The sequence below is a fragment of the Bos grunniens genome, chromosome 11, assembly GCF_055505025.1.
Source record: "Bos grunniens cultivar Pamir isolate PY7600 chromosome 11, Bosgru_T2T1.0, whole genome shotgun sequence".
NCBI lineage: Eukaryota > Metazoa > Chordata > Mammalia > Artiodactyla > Bovidae > Bos > Bos grunniens.
This window is the reverse complement of record NC_141175.1, coordinates 103,598,025-103,613,597: the sequence shown is the minus strand read 5'-3', so window position 1 is coordinate 103,613,597 and position 15,573 is coordinate 103,598,025. Positions and strand designations below refer to the sequence as shown.

The 15,573-nt window shown below is 39.4% G+C and overlaps 1 protein-coding gene across 4 annotated transcripts in view; it reads right to left on the bottom strand.

Annotated features, from left to right (window-relative positions):
* MGAT4A (alpha-1,3-mannosyl-glycoprotein 4-beta-N-acetylglucosaminyltransferase A) overlaps window positions 1-15,573 on the bottom strand; it is a 176,571-nt gene that overhangs the window by 45,486 nt on the left and 115,512 nt on the right. For all 4 annotated transcript variants that reach the window (XM_086328066.1, XM_086328065.1, XM_086328067.1 and 1 more), the window contains one exon: window positions 13,969-14,102. In XM_086328066.1, coding sequence (XP_086184192.1) covers window positions 13,969-14,102 — 134 coding nt within the window. The remainder of the gene's footprint in view (window positions 1-13,968; window positions 14,103-15,573) is intronic.

Here is a 15,573-nt window from a genome sequence, read left to right as displayed (position 1 = left end):
GAAGACAGCAGCTGGAGAGTGCAGAACAGACTTGCCAAAAGGAGACTGACTGCTGCACAGAAAATGACTGTGTCCTTGAGTGCGTGCTGGGTGGGGACCCAGTGAGAATTCCAGAAAGATAGCGTGTACACATGACAAAAGGATTAAAATGACAGGCATGTGCCACAATGCGGTTGGCAGCTCATAATAAATTGCAGACCTACCAATGAAGGTAGAACCTACCGGAGAAGGCAACGGCACCCCACTCCAGTCCTCTTGCCTGGAAAATCCCATGGATGGAGGAGCCTGGTAGGCTGCAGTCCATGGGGTCGCTAAGAGTCAGACACGACTGAGCGACTTCCTTTTCACTTTTCACTTTCATGCATTGGAGAAGGAAATGGCAACCCACTCCAGTGTTCTTGCCTGGAGAATCCCAGGGGCGGGGGAGCCCGGTGGGCTTCCGTCTATGGGGTCACACAGAGTTGGACACGACTGAAGCAACTTAGCAGCAGCAGCAGCAACCAATGAAGGTAACAAATACCACAGTTAGCGTGTAGTTTCTGAAACAGTCAAGCTATCAACCTAAAGGAAATCAGCCCTGAATACTCATTGGAAGGACTGTTGCTGAAGCTGAAGCTCCAATACTTTGGCCACCTGATGCGAAGAGCTAACTCACTGGAAAAGATCCTGATGCTGGGAAAGACTGAAGGAGAAGGGGGTGGCAGAGGATGAGATGGTTAGGTAGCATCACTGACTCAATGGACATGAATTTGAGCAAACTCTGGGAGATAGGAGAGGACAGAGCAACCTGGCGTGCTACAGTATATGGGGTCACAAAGAGTTGGACGCAACTGAACAACTCATGAAAAGTCTCCGAGTTCATGAAACACAAGAAAAGACTGAAGAACTGTCATAGATAGGAGGAGATTAAGGAAACAAAACAACTAAATGCAATGTGATACTTTGGCTTGTACACTGGATAGACAAATGACCTTAGATGTAAAAACATGGAATCTGAATCATGTCTACAGTTTGGCTAATAGCATTATGTCAAGGTTAATTTCCTGGTCTTAATCATTCAAATGTGGCTACGTGAGTTATTAACATTAGAGTCAGTGCAGTGAAGGGGATATTCTGCATCACTTTTCCAACTTTTCTGTAATTCTAAAATTATTTCCAAATAAAGTATTTTAAAGTGACCTACTAGAAAAGACCCTGATGCTGGGAAAGACTGAGGGCAAGAGGAGAAGAGGGGTGGCAGAGGACGAGATGGTTGGATGGCATCACTGACTCAATGGACATGAGTTTGCGCAAACTCTGGGAGATGGTAAAGGACAGGGAAGCCCGGTGTGCTGCAGTCCATGGCGTGGCAAAGAGTAGGACACGACTGAGCAACTGAACGACAACAAAAGTGCCTTCAAAGAAAAAAAAGCCAGTCAGGCATCTTTTCTACTTGAAGCTCTCAAATGACTTTCTACATCAGCAGTTTGCAAAACAGACCCACTCTTTGTTTTCATAAACTAAAAACTTTACTGGAACACAAGCCCACCCTTTTATTTACATATTGTTTCTGGCTGTTTGGGGGGCTACAACAGCAGAGTTGAGTAGTTGCAATAGAGACTGAATGTCCTGCAAAGCTAAAACGTTTGTCACGTGGCTCTTTACCAAAAGTAAAAACTTTTTGTCAGTTCTCTGACTGAGGGTGAAAGTCAGATTCTTGTGATAGCCTAGAGAGTCCTAAGCGATCTGGGCCAACCCTCTCCTCCACCTGCTGCCCACTGCTGAGCCCCTTACCTTCTCTGCTCCGGTCACACAGGCCTCTCCTTGCTGGTTCACAAAACGTGCCACGCAGTGCTCTCACCTAAGGGCCTTTGCACACACTGAGTCCACTTGGACTGTTAAGCTGCTGCACCCTTCAGGTCTTTGCCCAAAGGTCCTGATCACTCAAATAAACTGGTACTTCCTTTATTATTCACTCTGATTTATTCTCTGCTACCATCTAACATATTATTCATTACCATCTAACACATTTACCTGTCCTTCTTGACAATGTAAGTTTCATTGGGAAGAGGCTTTGTTTCATTCAATGATGTGTCTAACACCACAGTTCGGTAAATAACTACAAGCAACTTTTATAGGACATATAGATACACACACACACACACACACACCTCCTGATCAGCATTTGTGTGATTTATAATCAACGCATAAGTCTGCGTGTGTGTGTGTGTGTGTGTGTGTTAGTCGCTCAGTAGTGTCCAACCCTTTGCAACCCCTTTGACTTAGCCCACCAAGCTCCTCTGTCCATGGAGTGGATGCCATGCCCTTCTCCAGGGGATCTTCCTGACCCAAAGATAAAACCCAGGTCTCCCACATTGCAGGCAGATTCTTTACTGTTTGAGCTACCTGGGAAGCCCAACATCTTAAAATCTAGCTGCTAAAAAAATTACAGGTCAAAAATACTTCTGAAGCACCAAGACAGTTACCTGTGATTTAAATTCAAGAATAGAAACAACTAATAACTAGACAGATCATCAGCAAGTCTGCAAAAGGCATGAACACTATATTCAATAATGGAAAAGGTTGTGAAAAAGAATATATATATATATGTATCATTGAGTCACTTTGCTGTATAGCAGTCATTAACATAATTCAACTATACTTCAACAAAAACTAATCAAATAAATAAAAATAAAATGAAAATATAGAAATGATAAAGGCAATAAAACTAAGAGTCAGTTCTTCAAAAAGATCAAAAATGATAATCAACTGAACAGCATCACAAGAAGTATTTCTACTTTCCCTGATGGCCAGTGAGCTGGCGATCTTAGAGGGGGAGGAAACGGGGAACAGAAAGGAAGGGAAATGGGGGTGGGGGAGGAAGAATGAAGAGAGGAGACTGCTGTTTTCATTCTATTGGACTCTTGTGCATATATAACTTAAATGCACTTAGCTTTGTGCATATATAACTAACACTAATTTTTCAAAAAAAGAAAAGCGTACAGAAAAAATTATTCTTGTGTAATTCCAGACTACAAGTTAAGGGCACAATCCACTGTCTAGTGGGTTTTTTTTTAATCTCCTCCAGTACCTTCCCCATTTTAGTGCTTCAATAAATACTAGTTCAATGAGTAAAAGCATACTTGGAATGAAATCTATTCTTTTGCCTCTATTAAAAAAGATGACAAACAGGTAATGATGCGAGTTTGAGAAAATGTTAAGTCTAGCGATGGCCACCGTTTCTGAGGAAACTGCACTTGTCAGGTGCTGTGGGGTGGAAGCAAGTCCCGAAGCCTTCAGGTCAGAACTCCCGGCTGAACGCACAGTGACTGTCTATCCAACAAAGACCAAAGCGCTCACACAGAGCTCACCCAGGAACACCGCGCTGACGTCACACATGCTCACCGGTGAGAAACAGCTATGACTGCAAACTCTATTTTCGGTAAAACCAAAATTAATAACCAAAATTCTCACACTCAAAAGGAACCCAGTTTGATTCCAGTAATCCAAGGTAACATGCAGAATTGTGAAAACTAGCTATACTTGCAGGAAGCAGCCAGACTCTGTGGCAGTTACAAAAGCATGGTTTTTGATCAAAAACTAAAACAAATCACCAACTAGCCTGTGCCGCCTCCTCCTATAAATCAGGAGTCTAGAGAAAAAAGCCATTTCCTTCAATGATGATTCACAAAGAAGGAACCAACACAGCAACTACAGAAAAATACAAGAAATAAAGAAGAGCTTCAACAAAACCTGTGAACAAAAATAACTACATCAATAGCCACAAAACAGGTGAGAAATAAGGACCAAATACTTCTTCATTAACTTAAAAGAAAAACACACCCAGTTGAAGCTGTTGTGAAGCAGCTGCAGATAGTAGAAATGATTGGAATGATTCTAAAATATACACAGAAATGCAAAAGACCTAAAGTATCTAAAATAATCTTGAAAAGAAGAGAATTGGAGGACTTAATCTTACCTGACTTCAATACTTAAAAGTTATAGTCATTAAGATAGTGAGGAGTTTGTATAAGGATCAACCTACAGATCAATGGAATAAAACAAAAAAAGACCCACACTTATAGGATCACCGGATTTTCAACCAGAGCACCAAAGAAATCCAATGGGGAAAGGAACATGTTTCAGTACCTGGTACAAGAGTAAATGACATCCATATAAAAACAGTGAACTTTAATGTGACCAAAAAATTACCACTAGATGGACTGTAGACCTAAAGCAGAAGTTGAAGTGTGAATTTTTCAGAGAAGAAAATCTTTATGATTTAGGGGGAAGCAAGGGTTCCTTAAGTCATGGAGAGCAACAGTCATAACTGTTGACAAAGTCAGAAACATTGACAAATTAAACTTCATCAAAATGAAAAGGTTGTGCTCACTAAGACAAGGCAAAAAGATGCACAGACTTCCACAGATTGGGGGAAACATTCACAAAATCACGTATTTGACAAAGGAATGGCATCCATTATATGCAAAGAACTCTAAAAACCTCAACACCACCATCCAAATTTTTAATGGGCAAGGTTCAAATTATGATAGATAGAGATGTGACAAACACAAACACGAAAACATTAGTAGAATTCAGGTAGTCTGTAAATAGGTATTTACTGTAAAATTCTATCAATTTTGTTGTATGTCTTAAAGTTTTCATAATAAAAGGTACCATTCCAAAGTTCTTTCTTGAACTTAAAGAAGACTTGACTCTATATACCTAAAGAATATATCGTGTGCCAGGAAAAATGATCCACACATAGTTGTTAAAATCAAGACATATTATAGCAAAATTAGTAGGCTTTAAAACTGAAAAAGAATCTTCTGGGCAATCAGACTAAATATGGATTACTTGTAGCAAAAATAAGAAAGCTGGAATAACATCTGTCTAGTTTCAGCAACAGCACTATACTACTCCCCTAACCTCTTAGGGAAAAAAAAGAAATTCCTCACATGAACCTTTCTTGAGGAAAACGAGAAAATGAACTTCAATCAACAGATTTAAGTAGGTTAAGCAAGTAAGTAGATGGGGTTCCCAGGTGGAGCTAGTGGCGAAGAACCCGTCTGCCAATGCAGAACATGTAAGGGACACGGGTTCAATCCCCAGGTTGGAAAGATCCCCTGGGGCAGGAAATGGCAACCTGCTCCAGTACTGTTTGAAAAGGTCCACGGACAGAGAAGCCTGGCAGGCTACAGTCGCTGGGGCTGCAAGTCGGACACAATTGAGCACACACACCAAGTAAGTAGCTACACTATGAAGCATGAGGACCAAACTTCTCATCGTTGGAGCAAAAGAGACAAAACTAAGGAATGAGCTCGGAGGCCAGAATAAACCCTGTGGTATTGGGCTGCACCTCCCAACAGACACACACAGGATGCACACAGATGTACACTATGGCCGTGTAAGATGCCGACGTTTGGGGAGATCGGTGACAGGGTATCTGGGAACTCAGCATAACTTCTGCAAATTTCCTACAAGTTGAAGATTATTTCAAAATAGTTTTTAAAAATGAAATGTGAAACTTCCCCCCAAAATAACCAATGCAAAAAACAAAAAGCCCCTACCAACAAGAAAATTTAAGAACACTCTTGGTCATCTCCTTGGTCGAAGAGGAAACACAAACCAAAATCACAGATGGTGCAGGGTAGGGGTAGGAAATTAATAGATACAAAAAATATAGCCATTTATAATGACTTTAAATGGACGATAATCTGCAGAAACACTGAATCACCATGTTGTACACCTGAAACTGTAACACTATAAATAAACGATACTTCAATTTCACAAATCATGGACTAATAAGAATTGAAACATTTCACATTAGAACCTATGGGATACAGCTAACACAGTACTCAAAAGAAAATTTATATTAGTTCTTATATTAGCAAAAGGAAAAAATAAATAGCATATAATAAATCAGCATAGCATCTGGGTCAAGATGTTTGCAAAGTATAAAATGGGACCAACAAAAGCAAAAAATTAATAGTGTTAAAAGCAGACATTAATAAATTAGAAAACAAAAGAGAGAAATTATGAACCTAAAAGATGGTTTAGAGGATAATGAATAAAAGCAGACCCACTGGCTAACCCATCAAAGGGGAAGGGCATACAAACAAACACATGAACAAAGAGATTATGGCGGAATCATCACAAAAAGAACAGTACTTTGCTCCACTCTATATGAAGCAAATTTTCAAACTTATAAAATGAACCACTTTCTAGGAAGGCATTTTATCAAAACTGACAAGAAACCTAGGTAGCTCTTACTGTTCTAATATGAAAGTCTGTTAGTATTATATCATCTATGTAGAAACGGGGAGAAAAATAACACATCCACGCCTACACTCGTGAAGCATCTCTGAATGGGGAGAAAACCGTAACAGGCGAGGGGGCCGTACCGAGCGCCGTGCTGAGTGAAGGCAGGCAGAGAAGGGCACGCATCACACGCCACCCCTTACGTGTGGAATCTAAAGAGAAATGATGCAAACGGATGTATTTGCAAAACAGAAACACACTCACAGACTTAAGAGAATGAACTTTCCGTTGCCAGGGGTGGGGTAGAGGGGATGGAGGCGGGAAGGGATAGTCATGGAGTTTGGGAGGATGATATACACACGGCTGTGTTTAAAGTGGATCACCAGCAAGGACCTACTGTAAGTACAGGGAACTCTGCTCAGTGTTATGTGGCAGCCTGGATGGGAGAGGAGTTTGGGGGAGAATGGACACATGTATATGTATGGCTGAGCCCCTTTGCAGTCCACCTGAAACTATCACAACATTGTTAATTGGCTAATGTCCAATATAAAAGCTTAAAATAAAAAATCCAACAACAACAGGCAAGGGGAACAGCCTTACAGGAGAGACTTTTTGGGGTATATAACACACATTTATAATTTTTAAACCATATGATCCTATTACCTGACCAAAAAATTAACTAAGTAGCAAATAATTTTCCCTTGCAAATAAACCATAGAACAAAAAATTAAAATCCACAGCAACTGGATCAATTCTCTCTGGTTATTATTCAATTTGTTTTCATTTACAAATTTACCTGCTCTGCAAATCCTGCCCACAGGCCTGCTAACCAACTAGCACTACTGACTCAATTTAAATCAAAGAACTTAAAGAAAGCATACTAAAGGTCTCTGGCACTCTCACCGCAAAACTCAAACTAGGATGTGTGCAGCAGTAAAACCGGAAACTGAGGAAAAAGCAAAACTTTCTCACGCCAAATATTAAAACACTCCAAGGAGCCAGAAAGTCTCTAAACTCAACTTTTCAGAGACTACTTTTAGGTATTTTCCCAACATGATGAATTTGTTATTTCATTGTAGGATCACAACTTGAAATCTATTGTTTAGGAACTTAAAAATAATTACATATGGCTTTCAGATTGTTTCTAGGCAAACAGGATCTTAGTTGGAACCAACAGAAATTGACTCAGGTAGAATAGTTAGAAAAACAATTTACTGAAGACTACTGGTTAGAATTCACAGAACCTCCAGTGAGGCTGAGGAACCAGGCTAGGAAGGCGGCAGAAATAAAGCGGGGTCAGAGCCAAAAATCACAGAATGGTCACAATGCCATAGCTTTCAAGTCCTCACCATCCATCAATAGTCGGTGCTCTGGACTCTGCCCCTGTAGTCCCTGGAGACCCCAATACCACCACTGTCCATCACCAGAATGCACTGTCCATGATCTCTGCTTCTTTAGAAAAATAATGCTAAACATATTTTCCAATTTTTTGCTATTGGCATTTAGAAGTATAAACTGATCCTGTATCCAGCCACCTTAATAAATTCTCCTCTTACTCAAAGCAATCTGCCTGTTTTGGAGGGGTTTTCCATGTCATCTGAAAAAACTGAAGCTCCATGCAAAGTCCGGGAAAGGAACAGCCACATAGCTGAGCTTAGGTCACATGACTGAACGAGTCAAGCAAATATCTGGCATTTTTTAGTTTCCACAGTGGGAGGAAGACACTTTCTTTCAACAAGATTCATTAAATGGGGAATTCTCCAAAGATAAGAAAGGAACATAAAAAAATAATTTTTGCTAAAATTCAGAGTATACTGTAGGAAAATATTCTGCCAGAAATGATGGTGACAGAAATAACGTTATAGAAATGATTGTGAAATAAGAAATATTATAAATTAATAGTAAAATATATACATAAAAATAAGACAACCAAGGATCACTGGGATACAAAAATAAGAATTATATTCTAAGTATAAGGAAACACAAGAATGATGCAATCTTCAAATAGGAATACCACCCTTGGTTGGTATCACAGATCCTTCAGAGCACGTGGCATTCATTCCTCTCTACTCCTCCTGCAATTTCAGAATGCAGTTACTGAACTCTCAGTAATGCACCAACAGCCAACTGTTCAAAACCTTGAATTTTCTGTAAATATCTCATCAAGTTAAACCAATGGATATTTAAGGAAAAATCATCAGAGAGGAACAAAGAAATAGAAACACAACAGATGATTACTTTTCTGACTCTCCTTTCTTCCCCAAGGGGCATCTTACGGTTCCCTACTTCAAGGAAAAAACACAAAGAACAGAAAGTTCAACAAGGATGAAGAGACTATGACCTGCTTCACTGCCTATGTGTATTCTTGTCTAGTTTTTTCAATTCTAATTTTCTCCTCACATGTTAAAGTAGACTCATGGTAATTCATACTTTTCTAAAAGCTGAAAAGGTTAGCCAAACACAAATTTACTTTGGCCAATTCACTCTAGGTTAATTTCAAATGGGAGAGTAGGGGAAACTTTCATAAGAGGGATGAGCTGGGAGCTGAAGGAGGAATAAGAAAGAAAAAGGAAGAAACAACGTTTAGGGTGAGAAATAACACAAAGGGAATCAAGACCATCCAAGGTCTATGTAACAAACTGACAGCAGAATGACCACAGCCCAGACCTACTAACCCTATGATGTCAAATGACAGTGAAAGTCGCTCAGTCATATCCGACTCTTTGCGACCCCATGGACTATACAGTCCATGGAATTCTCCAGGCCAGAATACTGGAGTGGGTAGCCTTTCCCTTCTCCAGGGGATCTTCCCAACCCAGGGATCGAACCCAGGTCTCCTGCATTGCGGGCGGATTCTTTACCAGCTGAGCCATAACGGAAGCCCACACTATGATATAAAGAACCTTTAATAAACAGACCAGAAACCTGGAAGAGAGGCAGTTTGGAGAAACCAGATTAATTTAGTTACGGACAGATTAAGAGTTGCCCATAAAATACTTCAAATAATGTTATCAAGTCAGCAGTTGAAAGTAGAGACTCAAGAAGAAGCTAGAGATCTAGATTAGGAACCACCTTACACGAAGATCATGGTCAGAGTCATAGAACACACATTTGGGAATAGTATTAAATGAGTCCCAGGCTACCAGACACTTAAGTGAAAACTCTTAATCAATGTTGAACCAAATGTGGGGATTAATAATTTTATACTGGGACTTTCCTCAGTGTGATCTCATTGCACCTCCCTGCAACAATGTTGACCTCAAAGGCATTATTCTCCTTTTAAAGATGAAGAAACTGAGGCTGACCAAAAAAACTACCTGCTCCAATGGCAGAATCCAGACCCTGAACACAGGTCATGTGACTCCAAACCCAGCATTATTACATCTTAGTGATCAGAGAAACAGCTACAGCAAGAGGGCCCTGAATCTTCATAGTGTTCAAAAGCTATAACAAACCTAGACAGCACATTAAAAAGCAGAGACATCATTTTGCCAACAAAGGTCCATACAGTCAAAGCTATGTTTTTTCTAGTAGTCATGTACAGATGTGAAAGGTGGACCAGAAAGAAGGCTGAGTGCCAAAGTACTGATGCTTTAGAACTGTGGTGCTGGAGAAGACTCTTGAGAGTCCCTTGGACTGCAAGGAGATCAAACCAGTCAATCCTAAAGGAACTCAACCCTGAATATTCATTGGAAGAACTGATTCTGAAGCTGAAGCTTCAATATTTTGGTCACTTGCTGCAAAGAGCTGACTCACTGGAAAAGAGCCTGGTGCTGGAAAAGATTGAGGCAGGAGATGGGGAGACAGAGGATGAGATGGCTGGATGGCATCACCAACTCAATAAACATGAACTTGAGCAAATTCCAGGAGACAGTGAAGGACAGGAAAGCCTGGCGTGCTGAGGTCCACGGGGTCGCAAAGAGTTGGACACAACTGAGCAACTGAACAACAGCAAGTGTTTATCTCTGTCTATAAGCTGAGTACAATTTTTCAAATGAATAAGGATAGTTTTTTATTCTATAGTTTTTAAATTTTAAGGCTTTTTTCCTGATAAAAATCAGTGCAAGCTCGTTGCAAAAAAGTTCTAATCTTAGGTCTTCCCTGGTGGTACAGTGCATAAGAATCCACCTGCCAATGCCTGGGACACAGACTTGATCCTTGGTCCAGGAAGATCCCACATGCCATAGAGCAACTAAGCCGTGCCTCACACTACTGAGCCCACACACCCCAGAGCCCATGCTCCCCAACAAGAAAAGCTACTGCAATGAGAAGCCCGGCACCACAACTTGAGAAAGCTCCCACACAGCAACAAAGACCCAGCACAGTCAAAAACAAAGAGAGAGCAATTTTTTCAGTTTTAATTTTACAAAACTAAATGCAATATAAAGTGGTATCTTCCCATAATCCCCGTTCTCAAAATATCTGCTACTAACAGTTTCAAGTCTAAGAAAGTCTAAAAAAGAGGGGATATATATAAATATATACACATATATAAAACTGACTCACTTTACTGCACAGCAGAAACTAACCAACATTGTAAAACAGTGAGACTTCAATAAGAATTAATTTAAAAAATGGTTCCCAGTCTATTTCACGAGACCATTTTCTCCATTCATTTGTCAATGCACTTTAAGAGCTGTATGAATGTGTCATGTGCTGGAATATATTTAAATACTCAAAAATGTTTCTACTGGATCAATTTTTAGAAGCAGGATGTTAGCTCACAGAGGAGACCTGACATTTTAACAGCAACTGACAAACTGCTTTCTAAAGAGGTTGTACCAATTTCTACTGATATACAATGTGTGATTGACAAATTTGATTAATTAAAATGTAAAATTTCTATAACAGACAAAAACATCATAAACAAAGCTCATGCAAAAAACAAACTGGACAAGAGTTAAACAGTCAGAGTTCATTCATATGAAAATTTCTTATAAATCAACACTTACAAATGAAAATGAGCAAAGGCTACTCAACATCACTCATTATCAGAGAACTGCAAATCAAACCCACAATGAGGAACCATCTCACATCCGTCAGCATGGCTGCTATCGAAAAGTCTACAAACAATAAATGCTGGAGAGGGTGTGGACAAAAGGGAACCCTCTTACACTGTTGGTGGGAATGCAAACTAGCACAGCCACTATGGAGAACAGTGTGGAGATTCCTTAAAAAACTAGAAATAGAATGCAACCCAGCAATCCCACTGCTGGGTGTACACATCGAGGAAACCAGAAATGAAAGAGACACATGCACCCCAATGTTCATTGCAGCACTGTTTACAACAGCTAGGACATGGAAGCAACCTAGATGTCCACTGGTAGATGAATGGATAAGAAAGCTGAGGTACACATATGCGATGGAATATTACTCAGCTATAAAAAAGAACACATTTGAGTCAGTTCTAACGAGGTGGGTGCAACTGGAGCCTATTATACAGAGTAAGAAAGAAAGTCAGAAAGAAAAACACCAATACAGTATATTAACGCATATATATGGAATTTAGAAAGATGGTAACGATGACCCTATATACAAGATAGCAAAAGAGACACAGATGTAAAAAACAGACTTTGGACTCCGTGGGAGAAGGCAAGGGTGGGATGATTTGAGAGAATAGCATTGAAGCACATATATTACCATATGTGAAACAGATGACCAGTCCAAGTTCAATGAATGAAGCAGGCCACTCAAAGCCAGTGCACTGGGACAACCCAGAGGACAACCCGAGGCGGAGGGAGGTGGGAGGGGGGTTCAGGACAGGGGGACACATGTACTGCTGCTGCTAAGTTGCTTCAGTCGTGTCCGACTCTGTGCGACCCCATAGACAGCAGCCTACCAGGCTTCCCCGTCCCTGGGATTCTCCAGGCAAGAACACTGGAGTGGGTTGCCATTTCCTTCTCCAGTGCAGGAAAGTGAAAAGTGAAGTCGCTCAGTCATGTCCGACTCTTAGCAACCCCATGGACTGCAGCCCACCAGGCTCCTCCGTCCATGGGATTTCCCAGACAAGAGTACTGGAGTAGGGTGCCATGACACATGTACACCCGTGGCTGATTCATGTCAATGTATGGCAAAAACCACCACAATATTTCAACTAGCCTCCAATTAAAATAAATGAGTTAAATAATAATAATATTATAAATACAAATGGCCCAAATATATATAAACCATGTAAACCCATTCAATAGACAAATCCAAATTAAACAAAAGCAATGTATTATCATTACCTATCAAATTAGCCAAAATAAACTTGAAGAATAGTAACATTATCTCACAGAGCCTGGGGACAGGGTACCAAGCTCTCTCCCAGACTGCTGAAAAGGGACATGAGCAGCTTAACTTCTGCACGGCATCTTGCCCAGGTGTGAAAATTTAATGTATGTGGACTTTACCCAGTAATTCCATGTTAGTTAGGAATTGATCCTGCATCAGTACCAGCCAAGTGCACAACCATTTATTTATAGTCATGTTCAGTGCACTGTGAAAATAGCAAAAGTGTGAAACAGTCTAAATCTGTCAATCAGAAACTAAATCAAGAATGTTAAAAAAAAAAAAAAAAAAGAATGTTAAAAACCATACAGTGGAATGTTACGATGCCATAACAATGATGGTGTGATAGCTATCTGTTTTAGCTTGGGAAAATGTCCATGATACTAAGAGATATACAGAACAATTCCATTTACATATATGTATACAGCCAGGGGAAAAATGTCTTAAGATATATGTATTTCATATTTCATACCTCAAGATATATGTATTTCAAAATAGTGACAGTAGTTATATCTATATGGAGGAATTACAGGCAATTTTTCAATATATATTTCTGTAATGTTTTGAACAATATACATGTGTTTATTCTTTATATATAAACAAGAACATTTTCATTTAAAAAGAGACAGGAAACACTGAAAAGTTGGCAATCAGTGGGCCAGAATCATCAGATGAGGTTATAAAACCTTCTTATGTTCTGAAATTCTATAATAATTAAGGAAATATTTATTCCAGGGTGCTTCTTCCTCATTAAAAAAACTTGCTCCAGATTTACTCTTTCCCCATATCTTTTGAGGAGACTAAAATAAAAGAAATATAGTATTTATCATTAACATGATGTTTGACTTTTCATTTTTTGACTTTTTAAAGTTTCTTTGTTTTGAAATGAAGGACAACTGCTTTACAGCACTGTGGTGGCGTCTACCAACACCACCATGGATCAGCCATAGGTTTACGATAATGTGCTGGACATTGGCAGTGCAGAGAAGGGGTAGGGAGGATAGAAATGATAGAAACACCACCATGGATCAGCCATAGGTTTACGATAATGTGCTGGACATTGGGAGTGCAGAGAAGGGGTAGGGAGGATAGAAATGAGAGAAACCCCAGCCTAGGCTAAACCTTTCTCAGGTTTCAAAGCTCCCCAAAGACATTAATGCAAATCTCCAAGTTCAGGTCCTAGAGCTAAAAATGGAGACTCGTTCGTAAAGGATCTATATATATAATATCATCCAACTGACAACAGATATTGCCATTCCTGGATTGTGAATACAGAAAGGAAGTGAATGCAAAGATTACAAGTTAGATTTATATTTAACTGTCAGATGGAATAGACCACCTAACCTTTGCTGCTGCTCATCACATTTTATACAAAAAGTTTATAAGAGCATATTCAAAATATGGTCTCAATTCTTACAGATTATACATAGTAAAAATATATATATAACAAATAATTACCTCTCCTATGAAGACTACTATAACACAGTCCAACTTCTCTTCAGGATACAGATTATCAATAAGGGAATGAAGAGTTTCTATGAGGTAAGATTTAACTTCTCTCTTCACTGTAGGAATTCCCATTACTATTGAAACTGAAACAAAAAAATGATAGTAATTATATTAAAAGATGTCACAGAGACAATGCAGAAAAACTCCACTATTTCAAAATTATACACTCTAAAATTGATAGAAAGAATTGGGTGATCAAAATATACTACATTTCAGAAAGAAAAATAATCAAAGATATGGGGTATGCCTATTACACAGTAATTCTTTTCCATATGGCTTCTTCGTAAGGAAAGCAATAATGCCAAAGAACTGATAAAGATGAAAGACATTAAACCACACAGTAAAAATGAACAGTAAAGTATAAACAACAGATTTTATTATATAATTGAAACTTAGAAATATTAAACACATCCTAAAAATTAATGTCTCACATGTTATGTATGAGGCGCCCTAAGGAGGACACAACAGCCCTTCTGTGGCTTTTTTCCAAATTCATAACCCCAATCTAACCATGAAGAAACGTCAGACAAATACAAACTCAGGGGATACTCCACCAAGACCAGGAAAGAAAGGATGAGGAACTGTCCTTGACTGGAGAAGACTAAGGGGACCTGACAAGTACAAGAAATACGGGACCCTGAGTTAGATCCTGGAACAGAATAACAGCAACAACAGTAATAAAATGACAGAATCTGAGTAAGAGCCAAGGTTAACAGCATTAATGCTAATTTCCTGGTTTTGATCATTATACAACAGCTACAAAAGGTGTGAATGTTTACAGAAACTAAGTGAGGTAATGCGGAAATTGTGTTCTGTTTGTGCAACTTAAAGTCTTAAAGTTACAGTCAGGTCTACCATAATGCCTGTTTTAAAGCATTCTTCCGACATGATGAATACACTAGAGAACAATCTGAGCATGATGTGGATTTTATGTTGGCTTTTATGCAATTCTCCCCCGGGACAAACACTTACTAGGTGAGCACAGAAAACCGTACCCATTTGGACTGAGTTCAGAAAAGTGAACCAAGCCGGGTAAAAATAATGCACAGCTGTCTCACTTCACTGCACGCTGAGAACCACACCCGTCTATTTCTGGTGCTACAACTTTCCACCAGATTTCAGTCCGCCCACTTTGCACCACTTCACAAAAACCTTCCAGGCTGCAGTCCCTCCGAAGCCCACTTCAACAAGCAAACCTCAAGTCTTCATCACAAGGTATTGATGGAATATGGTATTTCTTGTAGTGTTTACGCATTTCTCCGACACTGAGTATGTGTGACATCGTGCCACCGCTTTGATGAGCTCATCTTTTCTTCGTGTGCAACTGACAGTGTTTTTGAGTGCTGTGATCCTAACCCCATTTTTAGCATTTTATGACACAATTCTGCACAGCACAATAATATTTAGGAACACATATATTACAGTATTTCACAATGTTTTTAAAAATAACATCTTTCAAAGTCTTAGTATCTTAAGTGTTATATATCAGTGGAGAAGTAGCTTGCAAAATTTTAAATGAAGTTTTAATAACGTAACAATTCATTGGAGATACTG